We start from the raw sequence: 23,512 nt of genomic DNA, 5'->3' as shown, positions 1-23,512 counted from the left end.
CAGTATGATTTTGGTAATAGCACTTCCAAAGTAAAAGAAATCTGTTGGCCAGGCGCAGTGCCTCACTCCTGTACTCCCAGCACTTTGGGAGGCCAAGGTGGGAGGATTTCTTGCATCCAGGGGTTCAAGACCAGTGTGGGAAACAGAGAGAGACCCTGTCTCCAAAAAAAATCAAAAATTAGCTGGACATGGTGGCACGCGCCTGTAGTCTCAGCTACTCGGGAGGTTGAAGTGGGAGGATTGCTTGAGCCCAGGAGGTCAAGGCTACAGTGAGGTGTGATCATGCCACTGTACTCAGCCTAGGCAACCGAACAAGACCCTGTCTCAAAAAAAGAAAAATCTCTTTAGGTTTTGGTCTAACCCAGCTGTTTACAACTGGTTTAGTTATCTACTGCTATGTAACATCACACCAAATTTAGCAGCTTAAAACAGCAAACATTTATTATCTCATAGTTTCTGTAGGTCAAGAATCTAGGAGTGGCTTACCTGCCAGGTTCAGGCTCAAGACCTATCACTAGGCTACAATCAAGAAGTCAACTGGGGCTGCAGTCAGTTGAGGATATGTGTCCAGGCACACTCGTGGGAGGGTTAAAGGGGATCTTTAGTTCCGTGCCCTATGGGCCTCTACATAGGCTGCTCATGATGAGGCTTCCCCCAAAGTCAGTGATTCAAAAGAGAGGACCCAAGTGATTCAAAAGAGAAGACTCAAGATTATAAAAGACATTTCAGTCTTTTATAATCCAAGCCTGAACGTGGCGTAGCATTGCCTCTGCTATAGTGCGTTGGTGCAATGGGGGAGGGGACTACACAAGGATGTGAATAAGAGGAGGCAGGCATCATGGAGGCTGCTACCACAAAAAGCTTTGTTCTACTCCGACACATCTGCAAGACAACATCCCTCCATAGGCAACAGTGACTCACTAGAGCTATCATTCTCAGCTGAGAGATTGACATCTCCAATTGCAGGTGGAAGTGAGAAAAGCATAAAGGGAGAATTTGCATATTACTATGTAAAAGTCTTGAGTGATTTTTATATCTCACACACACACAAATGTCATTTTTCCTACTCTCATCATTTCTATCTTGCTTCCCTCCACCCAATCGTCAGAGCCATTAGTTTAACCCTAACACATGGGTTGAGTGTTTGAGAGCTTAAGGGTTAACATACATACATACATTTGCTTTAAAGGCGAAATAATTCTGGCTCCTTTAAAAAGTCAAGTGAGTCAAATAAGCCATTTATCTGGAGTTAACAGGGCTTTAGTAAGAAATTACAATCAGCTGGGAGGGAAGCCTGCTCTCACAGGACTCAAGTAAAAAGCAGCTTCAAAACATGGTAAGAAAAAGTCAAGAAGTGGAGACCAGACAAAAGGAAAGTGAGAAAAAACCAACAACAAAACACTTGGTTATAGCCTTGAACAACAATAGGCTGAGGAAATTTGAAGTCATTTTAGCTCCCATCCCCACCACTAATTTAGCATTAGACTTTTAACAGCTGAGACCAAGCTGAATAGAGTAACGCAAAACTACAGAGAGGGTCTGGAGTGTCCCGGTAAAGAAGAAAATAACTAAAATAATTGGAATTACATCTTTACAAAGTAATGCTTTTTGAATCTAGAAGTTGTTTCATTTGTTTCCCACCTGCTTTATATAGCATTTGCAACCATAGTTGTGGTTTCACTCTACCTATAACTTTGCATTTTGCTTAAAAAAAAAAAAAACCTGCCCAGACTTCACCACTTATGCAATGTATGCATGTAAGAAATCTGTACTCGTGGCCAGGCGCACTGGCTCACTCCTGTAATCCCAGAACTTAGGGAGGCTGAAGTGAGCAGATCACCTAAGGTCAGGAGTTCAGGACTAACCTGGCCAACATGGTGAAACCCTGTCTCTACTAAAAATACAAAAATTAGCCAGGCATGGTGGCATGCACCTGCAATCCCAGCTACTCGAGAGGCTGAGGTGGGTGAATCGCTTGAACCCAGGAGGCGGAGGTTGCAGTGAGATGAAGATTGCACCACCGCACTCCAGCCTGGGTGACAGAGTCAGACTCTGTCTCAAAAAGAAAAAAAAAAAAGAAAAGAATAGAAAAAAAGATCTGTACTTGTACCCCATAAATACATAACAATTTTTTAATTAATATACAAAAATAATTTTTAAAATAAATAATAGAAAAACAGTTTTAAAAACCAAGGAAAATGCATGTTATTATTCAAACTTCAAAGGTATTCACTCTTTGCTCCAGCCCAGTGCTAGGTAAGAAGTCCCTGTCTTCAAGGAGCACAATCTGATGGAGAAGGCTAGACAGCAAAAGGCCACAGGTACTCTGATGGGATTCTCTAGAACAGGTAAAAGAGAGAGAAAACAGAAAGAGGAAATAAAAATAAAACATTGGGAGGGTAATATGTCGATGTCGTGTTTTTATAAACGTGGTCCCTGGTCAGCAGTGCTTGCTGTGACTCCCCTGAGTGGTTCTCACACCCTCATGGGTTTCCACTGGCTACTTTTATTTCTGAGGATTCAGCTAACCCAACATTTTTAACAGTTCCCTAATATCCCACTGAGCAAATATGCCATCATTTACTTAACCAGTTTCCCACTTGAGGACATTTAATTAATTTTTGGTTTGGTTTGGTTTTGTTGTTTGCTATTATATAGTATAATGAACCTCCTTTGCATTCAGATTACATATTAGTTATCTATTGTCATGTAACACACAATCCCAAACTGAGCAGCTTAAAACATCATCACTTATTATTTCAGTGTTTCTGTGGGTCAAGAACTCAGGAGCAGCTCAGCTAGGTGGTTGTGGCTCAGAATTACAAAGTTGCTGTCCAATTGTCAGCTGGGGCAGTCACCTGAAGGTCCACCTTGAGGAGGATCTGCTTCCAGCTCAATCCCGTCATTGCTGGGAAGCCTCCATTCCTTGCTGGCTGCTGGAACCTCAGTTCTTCACCATGTGAACCTTTCCATAGGCCACCTAAGTGTCCATGTAACAGTTTCCCCTAGAGCAAGTGGCCCAAGAAAGATAGAGTGCCCGAGACAGAAGCACTGATTTTTTTTTTTTTCTCCAGAGGCAGGATCTCACTCTCACCCAGGCCAGAGTGCAGTGGCGCCGTCACAGCTCACTGCAGCCGGAAACTCCTGGGCTCAAGTGACCCTCCTCATCCTCCCAAGTAGCTGTATACCACTATACTCAGCTAATTTTTTTTTTTAAGAGATGAGATCTTGCTATGTTGCCCAGGCTAGTCTCAAACTCCCGGCCTTAGGCAATCCTCCCACCTTGGCCTCCCAAAGTGCTGGGACTATAGGCATAAGACACTGTGCTTGGCCTCTTATCTTTTATAACCTGTTCTCAGGAAGTGACATACCATGACCTCTGCTGGTCACACAGACCAGCCCTGGTATAATGCAGGAGAAGACTAAACAAGGGTCTGAAAACCAGGACACATGATACGGGAGGCTGGCTACTACAGGTCATACACACACACACACACACACACACACACACACACTCTTCCACAAGTATACACACATGCATGTATGTATACTTGTATACATGTATGTTTGTATACACGTATGTATAAACAAAAATAACACATATGTCTTTTTGAGACCACAGAATTACTAGCACATTGCCTTTTAACAAATATCTACAAAGCATAGACACAGTAATTTTATGTGCTACCCAATAGAAATATTATCCACATAATGTAATTTAAAACTCAAAATTAGCCACACTTTAAAAGTAAAAAGAAATAGATGAAAATAATTTTAATATACTTTAACACAATATATCTAAAATATAATTTCAACATGCAATCAATATTTTAAACATTTAGTGAGATATTTTACATTTTTTCACACTAAGCCTTGGAATCTAGTGTGTATTTTGCACTTACAGCATTTCTCAATTCAGCCACTAAATTTTCATCAAAAATGCTCAATAAGTATTTAGATTTCAAAAAGTTTACAGTTGAAAAGGTAGAGTCACATACCCAAGTTGCTCCAATTATACCTACAAATTTTTAAATAACTAAGTTGAGTATCAGTTTTTAAATTTACATTAATTAAATGGCAATAAAATAAAAAATGTAGCTCCTCAATGTGCACTAGCCTCAGTTCAAGTGTGCAAAAGTCTCACATGAATAGAGGCTACCATACTGCTAACACTGTAGTGTCAGATCAAAAGGGATATAAAGAAATGGTCTGTGGCTAGTTATAGCATAGTGATACCAAAAACGCTAGAGGTCCTATCTTCAAAAATCCTTTGAGGTGGCCAGGCACAGTGGCTCACACCTGTAATCCCAGCACTTTGGGAGGCCGAAGCGGGAGGATCACAAGGTCAGGAGTTCGAGACGAGCCTGGTCAACATGGTGAAACCCCATGTCTACTAAAAATACAAAAATAAGCCAGGCGTAGTGGCAGGTGCCTGTAATCCCAGCTACTTGGGAGGCTAAGGCAGGAGAATCGCTTGAACCTGGGAGGCGGAAGTTGCCGCGATCACGCCATTGCACTCCAACCTGGGCAACGAGAGCAAAACTCCGTCTCGAAAAAAAAAAAGAAAATCCTTTGAGGCAATTAACTTATTCCACACTTTTAGAGCAAACTAGTTCATTCATCTAAAGCCCTGATAAGAGCAAACCAAGCTCCAAAAATTAACTGTGCAAAATCAGTCAGCTAACATGATGAGAATACAGCTCCTATTTTCCTGTAGACTGTGGATTTAAAAATCTATGGGAAAATAAGATGATGAACATGTCTTATCTCAAGGTACAATTCTTATGCTAACCAAGTCCTGAGCTTCTAATAGCAAACTCTCTTGTAGATGTTTGTGAAATGCTCAATTGGAGTACTTTCAAATTTCAGTCAAGTACATTTTGCTTCATTTGAATTTCTAGAAATTCAAATGTAAATAAAAGTGGGTTCCTCCCCCCAATATCAAAAAGGTATTAGGCAGATTTATATGCCAGTGACTGGAAAACAAACTAAGTTCAAGAAACAATAGAGAAACATGTCATGGTGCATTGTTCACACTTGGTTTATTTCCAAACCACCAGTATACAAAATATCCTTCTCTTTATCCACTCAGCACACATACACTTAATGACATTTCTCCCACAGGTATTTGCATAAAGCCAAAAACAAAGATTTAAACTAAAAGAATTGTAGATGTTATCAAGCAGAGGAGCTATTTTGTGGGACAAAGCACTTTCCTTCCTCTTACTACTGCATGTATCACTTCCTCCTGTTATTTCTATGCCAAGGACTGTTCAGTTGTTATCTGGATGTAACAAAGTTCTTGAGAAAGTAAAGATTCCTCTTTTTTGCCGTACAAAAAAGGTAACTCATAATTCATCTTTTTTTTTTTTTTTGAGACAGGGTCTCACTCTGTTGCCCAGGCTGGAGTTCAGTGGCACAATCATAGCTCACTGCAGCCTCAACCTCCTGAGCTCAAATGATCCTCCCACTTCAGCCTCCCAAATAGTTGAGACCACAGGTGCACACCACAACATCTGGTGAATTTATTTATTTTATTTATTTTTTAATACAGGGTTTCACTATGTTTCACAGACTGGTCTTGAATTCCTGGGCTCAAGTGATCCTCCCACCTCAGCCTCCCAAATTACTAGGATTACAGGCACGTGCCACTGTGCCCAGTTATAATTCATCTTTCATTTACTCTAATGTATAGTCACCCAATGCATTATATATGCTTTTTAATACAGTATTGTACATTGTGTCAGTGTTTGCCTAGCTGTCTAGATGACCTTCATGCTTATCTGTATTAATTTTTCTGCCTTAGATTATAAAGTCCCACACATGAGGTCTTAGTCAATTTATTTTACTTTATACAGTGGGAAAGATATGGGAACACTGACATAAATGTCTCAAGTACATTTTGATGATTACCATGATGCTGACATTGTTAAATAAATGGATTGCTAGCCTCATACAAAAAGTTAGAGGCATGAGTAACTTAGGAATCTGAGCTTATATATTACATTTTGTTGCTCCAGATTCTAAGTTAAAAAAAAACTAGAAGATTTTATTAGCCAAGAGTTCCCAACTAAAAATATTACAAGAAATAAAAACACAAAAGATCACATTTTTTACCAGCACACAAACTGAACCCTAAAAATAACCAACCAATTAGGTAACTACCAAGTAAAACAAGGTTATAATTAATTAAAATGTTCTTTTGTTTAGCACATTTGGACTCTATGCCCAAAAAACATAGAGGGATATTTATTTTCACTTTATACTTTTTTCACTAGCACCTAAAAAATACAAAGATATTTGTGAAAATAAGTGTTAGGGTCAAAATAAATGAAATATATAATATATGTTATCCCACATACCTCATTTGCCTCTATGTTTGTGTTCCTCAACCCCCTACAATAGAAAAAAAGGTATGAAAAGAAAGATAAAGAAGCAAAAGACGTTACTGGAACCAACCGAAATCTATAGGCGTCAGTAAAGACGGCTGTCTGCAGGGCCTTTAAAATAATTTTTAATTACCAGGTTCTAGTCCCTTCTCCCCATCCATTCTCCCTCTAAGAAAAACCATTCAAAGTCCTTAGCTCTTATCTCTGATATTTGTCACTAATATTTGGGTTTTTTTAAAGTTAATTACTTTGAAAATTGCTAAGACTAGATTTTGTGTTCTCACCATAAATAAGTAGGTGAGATGTTTTAATTAATTACTGCTTCCTAAGCCTGTTCTGCACTATTTGAGCTATTGATATTTGTACATGGGTGGCATAAGAAGAATATTCACAAGAATTCTGAATTTTAAACTTTTCATTTTATCATTTCATCATTCGATACCAGATAGAAAACAACTGGGCTGCCAGCTCATCTTGAGACCTTGCTTACATTATCTATCTAGTAAAGAGGATACAATGGACTCAATGTTTCCGTCACGTCCACATCAGCCAGCCCCTGCAAGCACTGCTCATCTCTGGCGCAGCAAGCTCATCTCCCAACTGCCACACAGCTGGACAGAAATCAGGTCCACAAGAGAAAGAAGAGTCAACCGGGTGGAAAGCGGCCAACAAAGATTAGAAACAGAGGTATCTGGCAAGACTTTCAGATATTACAAGGAGCTAAAAAAGAATGATGAGATCTTGTACACATTCCTCCCTCACAGTGTAAAATGCAAGAATCTCTGGAAGTGTTGAGCAGTTGCCAAGCAGTTCCACCATAAATTGCTGTGTGACCAGAATAAATCCTTTAACCGCTCTACTTGAGTCTGCTCATCTATGTGACAATTATATCAATAATTTAAAAGTTGTAGAATGTCTAATCAAATGTATTCCTCTTTGCCAGGACCGAGATAAGCCAAAGTTTACCCCAAAGAAACACCTTTTTTTTTTTTTTTTTAGCTAAAGCTCCCAAAATAAACACTTAAAACTCATTTTTGAGCCCAAATGCGGAAGACCATTCACTCAAAACACTTCCGCACACTTGCAGCCAGGCTGCTGCTCTCACCTTAGTCCCAAGTGCTCTCATTGCAGCCACTGTCTCCACAGAGGGCCATTCATTGGAAGCACCCTCCACAGAGCCACAGGACTTCAGTCACAAGGCCTGAGGGAGGCTGCTGGGGAACAGGGGAAGAGGGCCTGGAGCCTCCTGCAGCAGCCTCCCTCACCTACCTCCCAGCAGCTGAGCCATCAGCTGAGGAAGCCCGGTGGCTGGGGAATCCCACCGTCCCTCCTACCTTGCCCATCACGCTTCCAGCTGGCACAGGCTCTCCAGGCACCCTTTCCAAAAGCAAGACTATTCCTTGGAAACAGTGACAGATTTCATATTGGTTGAATAAATAAATATGTTAATAGAATAACTATACAATATATCTATGTACAAAACTGCACTTGTGCCCCTTAAATTTATACAAACTTTTTAAAGTTTAATTTATAAAGTGGGCATGGTAAGAGATTAACAACAATAGCTAATAATAAAAGAGAACAATTATAACAACAGACTAAAAAAAAGTTGTGTGAATGAGGAAACAAAAGAAGAATTCTGCAGAGTGGGAAAGGGTTACAAAAAGTAAGATAAGAGAAAGCCAACCTGAGAAGAATTCTACCTCACCTGTCACTAAGAAGCAGGAAAAACTAGAAAGAAATCACTTATTTATCTGCAAAGTCAGAGGTAAACATTACCATGTGTCTTCAATAACTGGTGATTCAATCATAAAATTTAATGATATGATTTGTACACAGTCGGAAAAAAAAAACCCCCACCATTTCTGGTTGTCAGCCCCAAGTTCCCTTTGGCTGTCTGTAAAATGCTCTAAAATCTTTACATAGAAATAAGTTTTAGAAGTTGTATTTTTCGAACAAGGAAAAGTCAGGTAATGACCATCAGCTTCTCTCTATGCTTATTTTAATTTTGTTTCCTGTACACAGAACATTTTCCTTCTATTGTCCTTAAAAGTACATATTATTTCTTTTGCATCTCAATTTAAGATTTATATTTCTTAAACTGTCTAACCAGTTTTCCACTAATATTCATTAATCTCAATATATTTTGCTTTTAGGAAATCATTAAGAAATCAGGTAATTTTCAAAAAACAAACAAAAGCCAGACGCAGTAGCTCACACCTGTAATCCAGCACTTTGGGAGGCCGAGGCAGGCAGATTACAAGGTCAGGAGTTCGAGACCAGCCTGACCAACATGGTGAAACCCCGTCTCTACTAAAAATACAAAAATTAGCTGGGCATGGTGGGGTGTGCCTGTAATCTCAGCTACTTAGGAAGCTGAAGCATGAGAATCGCTTGAACCCAGGAGACGGAGGTTGCAGTGAGCCGAGATTGCACCACTGCACTCCAGCCTGGGCGACAGAGCAAGACTCCATCTCAAAAAAAAAGAAATCAGGTTATTTGGAGGTAAATCCTCCATTTTCATTGATATGGATATGAGTGATGACTTTCATGGTTTACTAGGTAACAATTCCCTTTCCTTCTGAGAAATCTATGCAATAATCTCTTCTGGGAGCTTCTGGGTCCCAGGCCCCTAACTACTGTGAAATATTGAAATTACAGTGGAAATTCCATGTGGGAGCCAGATTATACCAAGAATTTGGAATGGGATCCCTAAGACAGATCCTGTTTATGAACTATAATCATTTTGCCCCAGCCTCAACAAAATGAAGGGATGGAAATGTTATCTGTGGGGCACCTGCCTGAGAGAGTATCTATATGGGACTTTGAGTTGTCCCTCAAAGCTCTTTTCCAACACTCATGTTACAATCTGTAATGTGTCCCTCTGACTTAAAAAAAAACTTACTCATGTAGTTTCCCATGATAACCAGCTTCTGATTTAAAATCCTGCTGTAGTTTTCTCAATCAACATGTACTAAACAATAGTCTTAAGGTGAACCTTTTTGGAAAATCAAAATCTAGATTTAAGAAAATAATTTAATAATTTGTAATTTAATTATGAATAATTCTAAGCATGACAACAGTTGTCTTTTTCAACTTGCCTTCTATACTGTTTTATTTCTATTTTGTCTGTAATAATGTCACCATTTTAAGAACCAAATTAAATATAACCATAGGACAGCCTCTTCCTGTTTCTGTTTTGAAGTTTTTCTTCAATACTGTTTCAGGAAGTATTTAGTGAAGCTGTATGGTATAGTAGTTAACATAGGCTTTACAGTCAGACAGTTAGACTCAAATTCCAGTTCCACCATTAATATAATTTTGGATATCCTTTCTAAAGTCCACTTTATTTCTCCATTTAACAGGGAGAGTAATGCCCACCCAAGGGTAGCTGCACTCAAAATGAGATAATGTGTCTGAAGCACACAGCACAGAGCCAGGCATATACTAATTACTCACTACACAGCAGCTAATATTTTAGACATAGACACACACTGAAAATCTGGAACATGAAGAAAAAATTCCTTAATTTTACCACCTTAGGAATACAAACATGATTTTTTTGTAATTATATCCACATAAAAACTTATTTTTACATTATTATAATTGTAATACACAATCTTATATCTTTTTAACATTATAATCACTTTTCCATGTTACCATGTAGGTTCATAATTACCTTTTAAATTTGTTGCCTCAGATTTCATTAAGTTCCATAATTTATCCACTAAATTTCTGCCAAATATTTGAGGGGTTTACAAATCATGCTATAATAACATTTGCATGAATATAGCTTTTCCATGCTGTGGAATTCTTTCCTTAGGATGAATTCTCAAAGCAGGCTTTTTTAGGGCAACAACTTTAATAGTTTTGTCAAACTGCTCTCCACCAGTTTATACAATTTGTAGTTCCTCCACCAATGTGCACACATCATATTGTCCACTGTAACCTTCAGTATTAATACTAATATGTTACATTTACTGAATATTTCCATATGCCAAAGCACTGACCTAAGTGCTTTACATGTATCATGTCATCATCCTCACAACAAATCTCTGATGTAACCACTATTAGTCATCCTCTTCCGCAGATGAGGAAGCTAAGGTTCAGAAGGTTTATAAGCCATGTCCGAGGTCACACAGCAACTAAATGGTAGTATCTAAACTAAACTCAGACCCTGTCTAATGCCACAGTGCTCTTAACCACCTGGCTATATTGCTGCTTTACTCTTCTGCCACCACTCCCTACTCAAATAACAGGTTAAAAAGATCTTCATTGATGTTTTCATATAGAATTTGTTGATTACTAGCAAAGTTGATCATTTTTACATATGTTTATTTTAAAACTGTATTTTCTTCTTATGTTATTTGTTCATAAGCAAATTCTGTAAAGTGATGGGGAAAATTATGTTCCTCATTTACTTTTTACCAATTGGGTGCGTCGACACAATCCTCTCACAAGAGGCCCAGGTCCCTTCTTGATGACCCCACTGAGCTGTCAGTTTATAGGAGAACATGCTCCTTCTCTTCTTCCTGCCCAGTATGAGTTGAATACCAATATTTTCCAGGAAGTTATGTCCATATCTCCTCAACATCACTCACTCATGATATGTCTCCTGGTTGGTTTGGAACTCCCTATCATGAATGGGCAGGAAGACCAAATGACCCCAAGAGGGTGACTAACTAAAATAATTTATTAGGTTAATGCAAAAGTAATTGGGGTTTTTGCCATTAATGGCAAAACCACTTATGCACCAACCTAATAACTGAACCAATTTACCAAGGCCTTTGAGACTCAAGCCCACTCTCCCACCCCCTGCCACCCCTCTCTCCTTTACTCCACCTCTTCAAATTTCCCTTCTGCTAAGATAAAGACTGAAATATATAGGGTTTTTTTTTTGTGAATATATGACCCAAACAACTTGGCCATCATTCAAAACGTACTTCTCATCACATACAGAAACATCATTGAAACCCCACCTATGTTTTACTAAGCAAAACTGGATTTACCTAATAAATCTGAATTGTAATAATCCTATTTTAAAATATGCTCCTGCATATTTTAAATTACCTGCATTATGTCTTGCAATATATCTAAGTGCCCAGGCTGCAGCCTCCTTGACTCCAGGGTCAAAATCTTCCAAGCATATGACCAGCGTATCCAGTGCTCCACAATCGACTATTGCCTGAGCTAGCTGGGGAGAATGTTTACCAACTGCTCGTAACACAAAGGCAGCTGCTTTCTTGTAGAAGCGCTACAAGGGTCAAACAGACAAAACTCAAAATGAATTGAGTACTTAGAAAACCAAAATCTAAAATAGACCAAAACTAACATAAAAATAACATTAATGTAAATAAATCTCAACAGCTTTTGAATATAAAAGATGAAAAACATCCTGCAAAATAATTTTGATTATTTGATGTGCCCTCTGCTTCTGTTCAGTAACTCAACTGAAAACAAGGTAGGTTTTACATTGTATTTCAAATGTTTTACCCTGAAGCCTGCATTTGGAAATTGTATAAAATTATAAACACACTTTCCACAAATTCATAAAATAATGAGATTTTATGTATCTGCATTACACCAAAATGTATTGTTTGACCCTTGGGAACTCTTAGATTGTTAGCATGTGCAACTAAGCTCACTGTCAACAGACTAATTCATTTCCTTTACTTGCCCTCAGTCTTTAAGCATGGTAGGCCTTTCATGACCTCAACTAATCTTTCTGGTGTCCTAAATTATTCTGAAGTAACAACCAAGTTCCAAAATGTGCTTACAATCATCAAATAAACATAAAGGCAAAACATTCACGACACATTTTAAAACTTTTCCTGGCAAATAAATCAGCCAAACAATGGGATATAAGTTATTTTCTCTAGAAATGCTTTTTTAAAAGATAAAAGCAAATTACTTACCATTTTGTAAATTTTAAATACTGCTTCATATTTATATTTCCTATAGATGCATTGTATCTCACTAAGGAATGAATAAATGAAACTGAAACACAAGACTAACATGTTTCTCTTCATATCGCTAAAAAAAATTAAATGTATAGGAAATATGTGGCTGTGACACTCACTATGGTTTTATGGTTAGCATAATGACACAATGATGGTCTCCTAACTCTTTCTGTTATTAATAAAACCCAATTAATCCCCTATTTTACATTCTAAGTTTCTATTTCTTCACAGTGACTACTGAAAAGTGACTAGTTGACTACAGCACCTGTTTTGAAAGCATTCTATTCATTTAGACTATAATATTGATACAATGAAAATTACAGGAGAAAAAACACATCAGGTACATCTTAAACATAGTGTATCTTAAAAATCAGTATATGTTGCTAATATAAGAAGTATGCTATGTTAGTACTGATGTTTTTGATTTGACATATTTTCTTTAGTTTCTTAAATTATATAAGTAACCAAATTTCTACTAATTTACTCTAAATATTAGTGTAGAGTTTTGAAGTAGGTTTCTGTAGATTATTTTCTTACAAATATGGGGAGAAAATGGTGATACATTTATTTTCATTACCTTAGCTAACTTGACTTTTTATACTGCAGAATTGTCAAATTTACAGACCATTTATGGGTATCAATAGTCACTATTAATTACAGTGCCTATAACTCACACTTTCTGATCTCATTCCCTCTTTCTCCTAATTTTCACTTCCCCCAAATTCCTAACACTCTTCTCTTCCATTCCTCATCAAAAGAAATGCCAAAAAAAAAAAAAACAAGCAAAACCACAGGACTTTGTACCTCATAAAGAGGAGATTAAATCTCCTGTGAGAAATGACTTAAAGGCTGGAAGGTGAGGGAGACAGAAGCTTGTGCAAAGGCTTCGTGTTTTCACTGCCTCCTCACTTTTCTGCTGTAGTGCTTTTTTGTCTCTCTACAACTAATTAACATTCATTCAACTTAGAAAACTTCTACTGAAAATCTTCTACATGGGATACCAGAATACAGACTCTGCTCTCAAAAGAAAGAGCTAAGAGTCCAAGAGGAAGAAAGCCCAACAGTATTTGATGATAGAAGGAATATCTACAAGAAAAATAAAACTTCTGTGACTCCTTGTAGAGCTATAACAAGCATTAGTAAGTGACTCTCTGATCTATAAATATAAGGCAAATTTCTGTACCATTAGGATTTACTTTTATTCTGGCAAAATACACATAACATGAAATTTACCATTTTAACCATTTTAAAGTATACAATTTAGTGGCATTTAGTGCATTCACAATGTTGTGCAACCATCACCACTGTCTAGTTCTAGACTATTATCATCAACCCAACAAGAAACTTCTTACAAATGAAGCGGTCAATTCCCATTCCCTTTTCCTTCCAGCCCCTGGTAACCACTAATCTGCTTCTGTCTCTATGGATTTACATATTCTGGACAGTTCATATAAATGGAACCATACAATCTGTGGCCTTTTGTGTCTGGCTTCTTGCACTTAGCATAATGTTTTTATGGGCCATCCATGGTGTAGCATTTATCAGTACTTTATTCCTTTTATGACTAATAATCCATTGTATGGATACACAACATTTTGTTTACCCATTCATCTGTGGATCAAATTAGGTTGCTTTCACCTTTTGGCTATTGTGGATGCTGCTGCTATGAACATTTGTGTGCAGGCTTTGCTGGAGCATCTGTTTTCAATTCTTTTGGATATATAACTAGGAATAGAATTGCTGAGTCACGTGGTAACAAATGTTTCACTGACTGCGGACCTGCCAAAGTGTTTTCACAGTGGTTTTCCCCATTTTACATTCCTACCAGCAATGTATGAAAGTTCCAATTTCTCCATGTCCTCACCAACACTTGTTATTTTCTTTTTATTTTTTATTATGGCCACCCTAAAAGGTATGAAGTGATACCTCATTGTGGTTTTGATTTGCATTTGTTAATGACTAACGCTGTGGAGCATCTTTTCACATGCTTCTTGGCCATTTGTATATATTCTTTGGAGAAATGTCTATTTAATTCCTTTGTCCATTTTTCAATTGGCTTGTCTTTTTGTTACACAAATAGGAATTTAATCCCAAAGATATGTCAAGAAAGCACTATCCCTAGGTTATGATAAACTAACAGAATAGAATGAACAGTCCAAAACCTACCTACAGGTGGTCCTTAACTACTGTAGAAACCAAATAGCTGGCATTGCATAGAAATAGAAAGTAGTACCAGATAGGAGGGGGAAAAAATGGGGCACTTTTAGATAGTGCTTAACAGAGTTGACATGCCTATAACTTGGTAAAAAAGATTTATCAAACCTTCCATTACACATACTTATTCTCTTCCTCTTTTTGGTTGCTTCTCTACCCCTTGCCTCAAGGCTGTCTCTCACTATTTCCCTTAACTTGGTTTCACCAGCATATAAGGACTGCTGAGATCAACTATTTGCCTAGGGTCTACATACTTCCCTAAGTCAGATCCAATAGCTTTGTTTAAAACTCTCATATATAGAAATACTGCTTTATGTATAATTCCCCCTAAAAAAGTCTATTTTCTCCTTATATTATCAATAATAGATAAATGGTGGTTATCAGCACCAAAGCAAAATACCCTGAAAATATGATTACATGCAGCTCAGATAATTGAAGACTGTGTTAACCCCCTAATAATTTTATGCATACAGGCTTGCAACTGCATCCAAAGTGTCACATTTTAAAAAATCTAAAACAACAAAAAAATAACTAGTTTTTTAAAATTCTTACATTCTGTTCTGCCAATGAATAAACAAGCTGTGGAAGAATGTCGCACTTCACAACAGCTTCTGCTAGGTCATCATTGTAATTGGCCAGTCTCCCAAGAGCCAAAGCAGCAGTCTGTTGAATTGTTGGGACCACGTCCAGAAGAAGAGTTCTCAGCAAAGACATTACACCTGAGTTAAATTATGAAAGAACAGAAATCAGGAAAATTTAAATTAAAAAGCAAAAATACAACTCAGTATATATGCAGACAGTAAAATTAAACGGAAAAAATCAGTAAAAATAAAACTATTCACTGTAAACTAATGGAAATTTAGAAGTACCTAACTGGCCAAGACACAGAATAATACAAGCTATCATTGTTAAACCTGCAGTAGAGCACGGAAATAAGAAAGGCTTTGGATTTAGGTAAGAATCCCTGATTCAGCAAGTCCTGTCTATATTACCTGACAGGGTTATTATGAGGCATGCAGAGGAAAGTTGTAGAGTATGCTATGATGTCTAACACAAAAAAGATAGGGCTTGCCCCCAGACTTTGCAAATCTTATATTTCAAGGCTCACTTCAAGGCCTCACCTGCGTATTATCTCCAAATAAATGTCTTGGAGATGAGGAAGTGTACTACTAGTGCTCATCATATTCATCCAAGGGTTGAATGCATAGTAGGTATATCATCATCATCACCACAACACCAACAATAGTAAAAGTAGCTTATATTTATCAAGGACTTATTATATGCAAGCACTGTTTTAAGGACTTTTTTCCATAATAATTCATTTAACTTTTATAACAAAACTATGAAGCAGGCCCTACTATTATGTCTATTTTACAGACGAGAAAATTGAGGCTGAGAAAGGTTAATTGTCACACAACTAATGAATGGTAAAGTAAGGTTATAATTTATACATTTTTCATTGATAATTGTTAAATAATACATATTGAAAACTGAGGAGGTGGGAAGAGAGATACCAATAGTATTTGCATTGTGGTCATTTTACTGGATATTCCAGCTCTTTCTATTAACTTTGCCTTACTGTAAATTCTGCAAAAGAGTCGACTGCTATTTCTGTTTTAATGATGCTGTTTTAGTCTAAGATTACAAGAAACGTAATGACAGAAGGGGTACTATAACAAAGTACCCCTTGACTTTCTGCACTTTAATTTACACCAGTCTACTCAATTAGATATCATTAAATCTTTTCTTTAAAAACATATCCTAGTTATACACAAAAGCAAATATTACCAGTATTCTTTTATAGTATTATATGCAGAAATATTTGAAATGGAGCAAAAAGAAAACATTTACAGTAGCACCTAAACACTTGATCTTAGCCAAAGGCCGAGAAGCCATTATAGTAACACTTAGGATTAACCAAAATAAAAGAGTACTAGCAAATAACCTAAGCAGAGAGCAGTGATGCTTATCACAGACACATTTAATGATGTGACCTATGGATTTTCCTAGTTTCCGGTTTTACTTAGTCATTAGTTTCGTGCCTAAGTTGGCTAGGTTAGATCAACTTCTATCACCGTTGCAGTTGTAAATCCCACAAAGGCTGGTAAGGGCTGCAGGCACACAGAGCCCCTGCCCACACTTGGGTCATAGCTCATGTTCAACAAATCCAGTGTTCATGGGTGTTGCTTATATATTATTATCTACACTGTTTGATAGAGATAATTTCTGAAATACCCACAACAAAAGTTTAAAGCACAGAACAAGGTATTAGCATGACTACTCAATGTTAACACAGGTTATTGCAGGAAAGTTGGATTTAAAAAAATTGTCAATCTCTTTGTAGTTTGCTTTATTACTTGATTCATTGTTGTTGGTTTCTTACTGAGTAAAACACAAATAAAATAAAAATTATCATTTTGACCATTTTTAAGTTTACAGTTCAGTGGAGTTAAGTACATACAAAATGTTGTGTGAACATCACCACTAAGAACTGCCAAACTGTTTTCCACAGCAGCTGAGCCATTTTACATTCCCATCATTTTACGAGGATTCCAATTTTTCCACATCCTCACCAGCACTTGTAATTTTCCATTTTAAAAAAATAACAGCCACCCGAATGTGGATGAGGTGGTGTCTCATTGTGATTTTGATTTGCATTTCCATAGCACTAACAATGTTGAGCATCTTATGTGCTAATTGGCCATATGTACATCTTCTTTGAAGAAATGTCAGGCCAAGCCCTGTGACCATTTTCGAATTGGGCACAGGGCATGGCCTGACATTGTATTGTCATTATCGTCGAGCATTACATTCTTATCTTTTTTTTTTTGGGTTTTTTTGAAACAGGGTTTTGCTCTCTTGCCTAGGCTGGAGTGCAGGGTGCAAACATGGCTCACTGCAGCCTCAACATCTCAGGTTCAAGCAATCCTCCCACTCAGCCTCACAAATAACTGAGTGCACTGCACCTGGCTAATTTTTTTCATTTTTTGTAGAGATGGGGGTCTCACTATGTTGCCCAGGTTGGTCTCAAACTCCTGGGATCAAGAGATCCTCCCATCTTGGCCTCCCACAGTGCTGGAATTACAGGCATGAGCCACTGTGCCTGGCGTTACTTCATATTTTTTATAATAAATACACACTATTTTAATTAAAATAAGCCAATACTCTAAAAAAGAAAAGCTAGATTTGTTAAGATGTATTCAAAGTTTCATAATAAATGCATTAATGAGGCAAAAAAAGTATACTTAGAATAGCTTTAAAGAATCACAATTAAGTTTCATGTTATTTTTTCCTGATTATTCTGGGCTTTTTACTTTGTTTTTGGGGGGAGATACATAGATATATAGATATATACATATATATCAAGTGGACACATAAATATATACATATTCAGATATCTTTATATAAAATAAATATACACATTTAGATATCTTTATATAAAATAACTATAGACATCTAGATATCTTTATATAAAACAAATATAGACATCTAGATATCTTTATATAAAATAAATATACATTTATATATCTTTATATAAAATAAATATAGACATTTATATATCTTTATATAAAATAAATATAGACATCTAGACATCTTTATATAAAATAAATATAGACTTTATATATCTTTATATAAAATAAATACAGACATTTATATATCTTCATATAAAATAAATATAGACATTTATATATCTTTATATAAAATAAATATAGACATTTACATATATTAATATAAAATAAATATAGACATTTACATATATTAATATAAAATAAATATAGACATTTACATATATTAATATAAAATAAATATAGACATTTACATATCTTTATATAAAATAAATATAGACATTTACATATATTTATATAAAATATAGACATTTACATATATTTATATAAAATAAATATAGACATTTACATATATTTATATAAAATAAATATAGACATTTACATATATTTATATAAAATAAATATGGACATTTATATATTTATATAAAACAAATATAGACATTTACATTTTTACATAAAACAAATATAGACATTTATATTTTTATATAAAACAAATATAGACATTTATATTTTTATATGAAATAAATATACATTTCATATACATGTATATGAAATAAATATACATTTCATATACATGTATATGAAATAAATATGCATTTCATATACATGTATATGAAATAAATATGCATTTCATATACATGTATATGAAATAAATATGCATTTCATATACATGTATATGAAATAAATATGCATTTCATATACATGTATATGAAATAAATATGCATTTCATATACATGTATATGAAATAAATATGCATTTCATATACATGTATATGAAATAAATATGCATTTCATATACATGTATATGAAATAAATATGCATTTCATATACATGTATATGAAATAAATATGCATTTCATATACATGTATATGAAATAAATATGCATTTCATATACATGTATATGAAATAAATATGCATTTCATATACATGTATATGAAATAAATATGCATTTCATATACATGTATATGAAATAAATATGCATTTCATATACATGTATATGAAATAAAGATGCATTTCATATACATGTATATGAAATAAAGATGCATTTCATATACATGTATATGAAATAAAGATGCATTTCATATACATTTATATGAAATAAATATGCATTTCATATACATTTATATGAAATAAAGAAGCATTTCATATACATTTATATGAAATAAAGAAGCATTTCATATACATTTATATGAAATAAAGATGCATTTTATATACATTTATATGAAATAAAGATGCATTTTATATACATTTATATGAAATAAAGATGCATTTTATATATTTATATGAAATAAAGATGCATTTTATATATTAACATGAAATAAATATGCATTTTATAGATATTAACATAAAATAAATATACATTTTATAGATATTAACATAAAATAAATATACATTTTATAGATATTAACATAAAATAAATATACATTTATAGATATTTACATAAAATAAATATACATTGTATAGATATTTATATAAATATCTATACATTGTATAGATATTTATATAAAATAACTATACATTGTATAGATATTTATATAAAATAACTATACATTGTATGGATATTTATATAAAATCAATACACATTGTATAGATATTTATATACATTGTATAGAGATTTATATACAATAAATATACATTGTATAGATATTTATATAAAATCAGTATACATTGTATAGATATTTATATACATTGTAGAGATATTTATATACAATAAATACACATTGTACAGATATTTATATACAATAAATATACATTGTATACATATTTATATACAATAAATACACATTGTATAGATATTTATATAAAATAAATATACCTATTTATAGATATTTATAAAAAATAAATATACCTATTTATAGATATTTATATAAAATAAATATACCTATTTATAGATATTTATATAAAATAAATATGCCTATTTATATAAAAAATGCCTATTTATACATATTTATATAAAACAAATATGCCTATTTGTATATATTTATATAAAAGAAATATGCCTATTTTTATATATTTACATAAAATAAATATACCTATTTTTATATATTTACATAAAATAAATATACCTATTTTTATATATTTACATAAAATAAATATACCTATTTTTATATATTTATATAAAATAAATACACATATTTATATATTTATATAAAATAAATACACACATTTATACATATTTATATAAACTAAATATACACATTTATACATATTTATATAAACTAAATATACACATTTATATATATTTATATAAACTAAATATACACATTTATATATTTATATAAACTAAATATACACGTTTATATATTTATATAAACTAAATATACACATTTATATATATTTATATAAACTAAATATACACGTTTATATATTTATATAAACTAAATATACACATTTATATATATTTATATGAACTAAATATACACATTTATATATTTATATAAACTAAATGTACATATTTATATAAACTAAATATACATATTTATATATAATTATATAAACTAAATATACATACTTATGTATTTATATGAAACAAATACACATATTTACAGATTTATATGAAACAAATATACATATTTACATGTTTATATGAAACAAATATGCATAATTACATATGTGTATATGAAACAAGTATACATATTTATATATATTTCTATGAAATATTTATATAAATTTACATGCAATAAATATTTATATAAATTTATATGAAATAAATATTTATATAAATTTATATGAAATATATATAATAAATATATATTTATATATAATAAATATATATTTATATAAAATGAATACATATAATAAATATATATATTTATATAAAATAAACACATATAATAAATATATATATTTATATAAAATAAACACATATAATAAATATATATATTTATATAAAATAAACACATATAATAAATATATATGTTTATATAAAATAAACACATATAATCAATATATATATTTATATAAAATAAACACATATAATCAATATATATTTATATAAAATAAATACATATAATAAATATATATATTTATATAAAATGAATACATATAATAAATATATATTTATATAAAAAAATATAATAAATATATATTTGTATAAAAAAATTCATATATTTGTATAAAATAAATATATATATTTGTATGAAATAAATATATATTAACATAAAATAAATATATATTTACATAAAATAAATATATAAAATATATATTTATATATTTACATAAAATAAATATATAAAATAAATATATATTATATGAAATAAATATATAAAATATATATTATATGAAATAAATATATAAAATATATAATATAAAATAACGATATAAAATATATATTATATAAAATAACTATATAAAATATATATTATATAAAATAAATATATAAAATATACATTATATAAAATAAATATATAAAATATATATAGAAAATATATAAAATACATATGTTTATAGACAATAAATATATAAAATATATATGTTTATAGACAATAAATATATAATATATACGTTTATAGACAATAAATATATGAAATATATATGTTTATGGAAAATAAATGTATGAAATATATATGTTTATGGAAAATAAATGTATGAAATATATATGTTTATGGAAAATAAATGTATGAAATATATATGTTTATGGAAAATAAATGTATGAAATATATGTTTATAGAAAATAAATGTATGAAATATATACTTATAGAAAATAAATATATAATATATACGTTTATAGAAAATAAATATATAAATATATACGTTTATAGAAAATAAATATATAAATATATATGTTTATAGAAAATAAATATATAAAAAATATGTTTATAGAAAATAAATATATAAATATATATGTTTATAGAAAATAAATATATAATATATATATTTATAGAAAATAAATATATATAATATATATGTTTATATATATATACTATATATTTATATAAAATAAATATATATTATATATTTATATAAAATAAATATATATTATATATTTATATAAAATAAATATATATTATATATTTATATAAAATAAATATATATTATATATTTATATAAAATAAATATATATTATATATTTATATAAAATAAATATATATTATATATTTATATAAAATAAATATATATTATATATTTATATAAAATAAATATATATTATATATTCATATAAAATAAATATATATTATATATTCATATAAAATAAATATATATTATATATTCATATAAAATAAATATATATTATATATTCATATAAAATAAATATATATTATATATTCATATAAAATAAATATATATTATATATTCATATAAAATAAATATATATTATATATTCATATAAAATAAATATATATTATATATTCATATAAAATAAATATATATTATATATTCATATAAAATAAATATATATTATATATTTATATAAAATAAATATATACTTATATATTTACACAAAATAAATGTATACTTATATATTTACATAAAATAAATATACACTTATATATTATATAAAATAAATATATACTTATATATTTACATAAAATAAATATATACTTATATATTATATAAAATAACTATATACTTATATATTTACATAAAATAAATATATACTTTATACTTATATGAAATAAATATATACGTATATATTTATATGAAATAAATATATACTTATCTATATGAAATAAATATATACTTATCTATTTATATGAAACAAATATATACTTACATATTTATATGAAATAAATATATACCTACATATTTATATGAAATAAATATATACCTACATATTTATATGAAATAAATATATACCTACATATTTATATGAAATAAATATATACTTACATATTTATAGAAAATAAATATATACTTACATATTTACATAAAATAAATATATATTTACATATTTATATAAAACATATATTTTTACATATTTACATAAAATAAATATATAAAATAAATATATATATTATATAAAATAAATATATAAAATATATATTTATATAAAATAAATATATAAAATATATATTTATATTAAACAATATATAAAGTACATGTATTTCTACAAAATAAATATACAATGTACATGTATTTCTACAAAATAAATATACAAACTGTATGTATTTCCACAAAATAAATATATAAAATGTATGTATTTATATAAAATAAATATATAAAATATATGTATTTATATAAAATGTATGTATTTATATAAAATAAATATATAAAATGTATGTTTTTATATAAAATAAATATATAAAATGTATGTATATAAAATAAATATAGAAAATGTATGTATTTGTATAAAATAAATATATAAAATGTATGTATTTGTATAAAATAAATATATAAAATGTATTTGTATAAAATAAATATATAAAATGTATGCATTTGTATAA

At 31.0% G+C, this 23,512-nt stretch overlaps 1 protein-coding gene across 8 annotated transcripts in view; it reads right to left on the bottom strand.

Annotated features, from left to right (window-relative positions):
• Positions 1-23,512, bottom strand: part of SPAG6 (sperm associated antigen 6) — an 87,519-nt gene that overhangs the window by 45,248 nt on the left and 18,759 nt on the right. For all 8 annotated transcript variants that reach the window (XM_054437064.2, XM_054437067.2, XM_054437065.2 and 5 more), the window contains 2 exons: positions 15,116-15,282; positions 11,460-11,643 (listed from right to left, as the gene is read on the bottom strand). In XM_054437064.2, the coding sequence (XP_054293039.1) occupies positions 11,460-11,643; positions 15,116-15,282 (351 nt within the window). The remainder of the gene's footprint in view (positions 1-11,459; positions 11,644-15,115; positions 15,283-23,512) is intronic.

This window comes from Pongo pygmaeus, chromosome 8 (genome assembly GCF_028885625.2).
Source record: "Pongo pygmaeus isolate AG05252 chromosome 8, NHGRI_mPonPyg2-v2.0_pri, whole genome shotgun sequence".
Lineage (NCBI taxonomy): Eukaryota > Metazoa > Chordata > Mammalia > Primates > Hominidae > Pongo > Pongo pygmaeus.
Note: the sequence above shows the minus strand (reverse complement) of the source record. Positions and strands in the feature narration are given on the sequence as shown.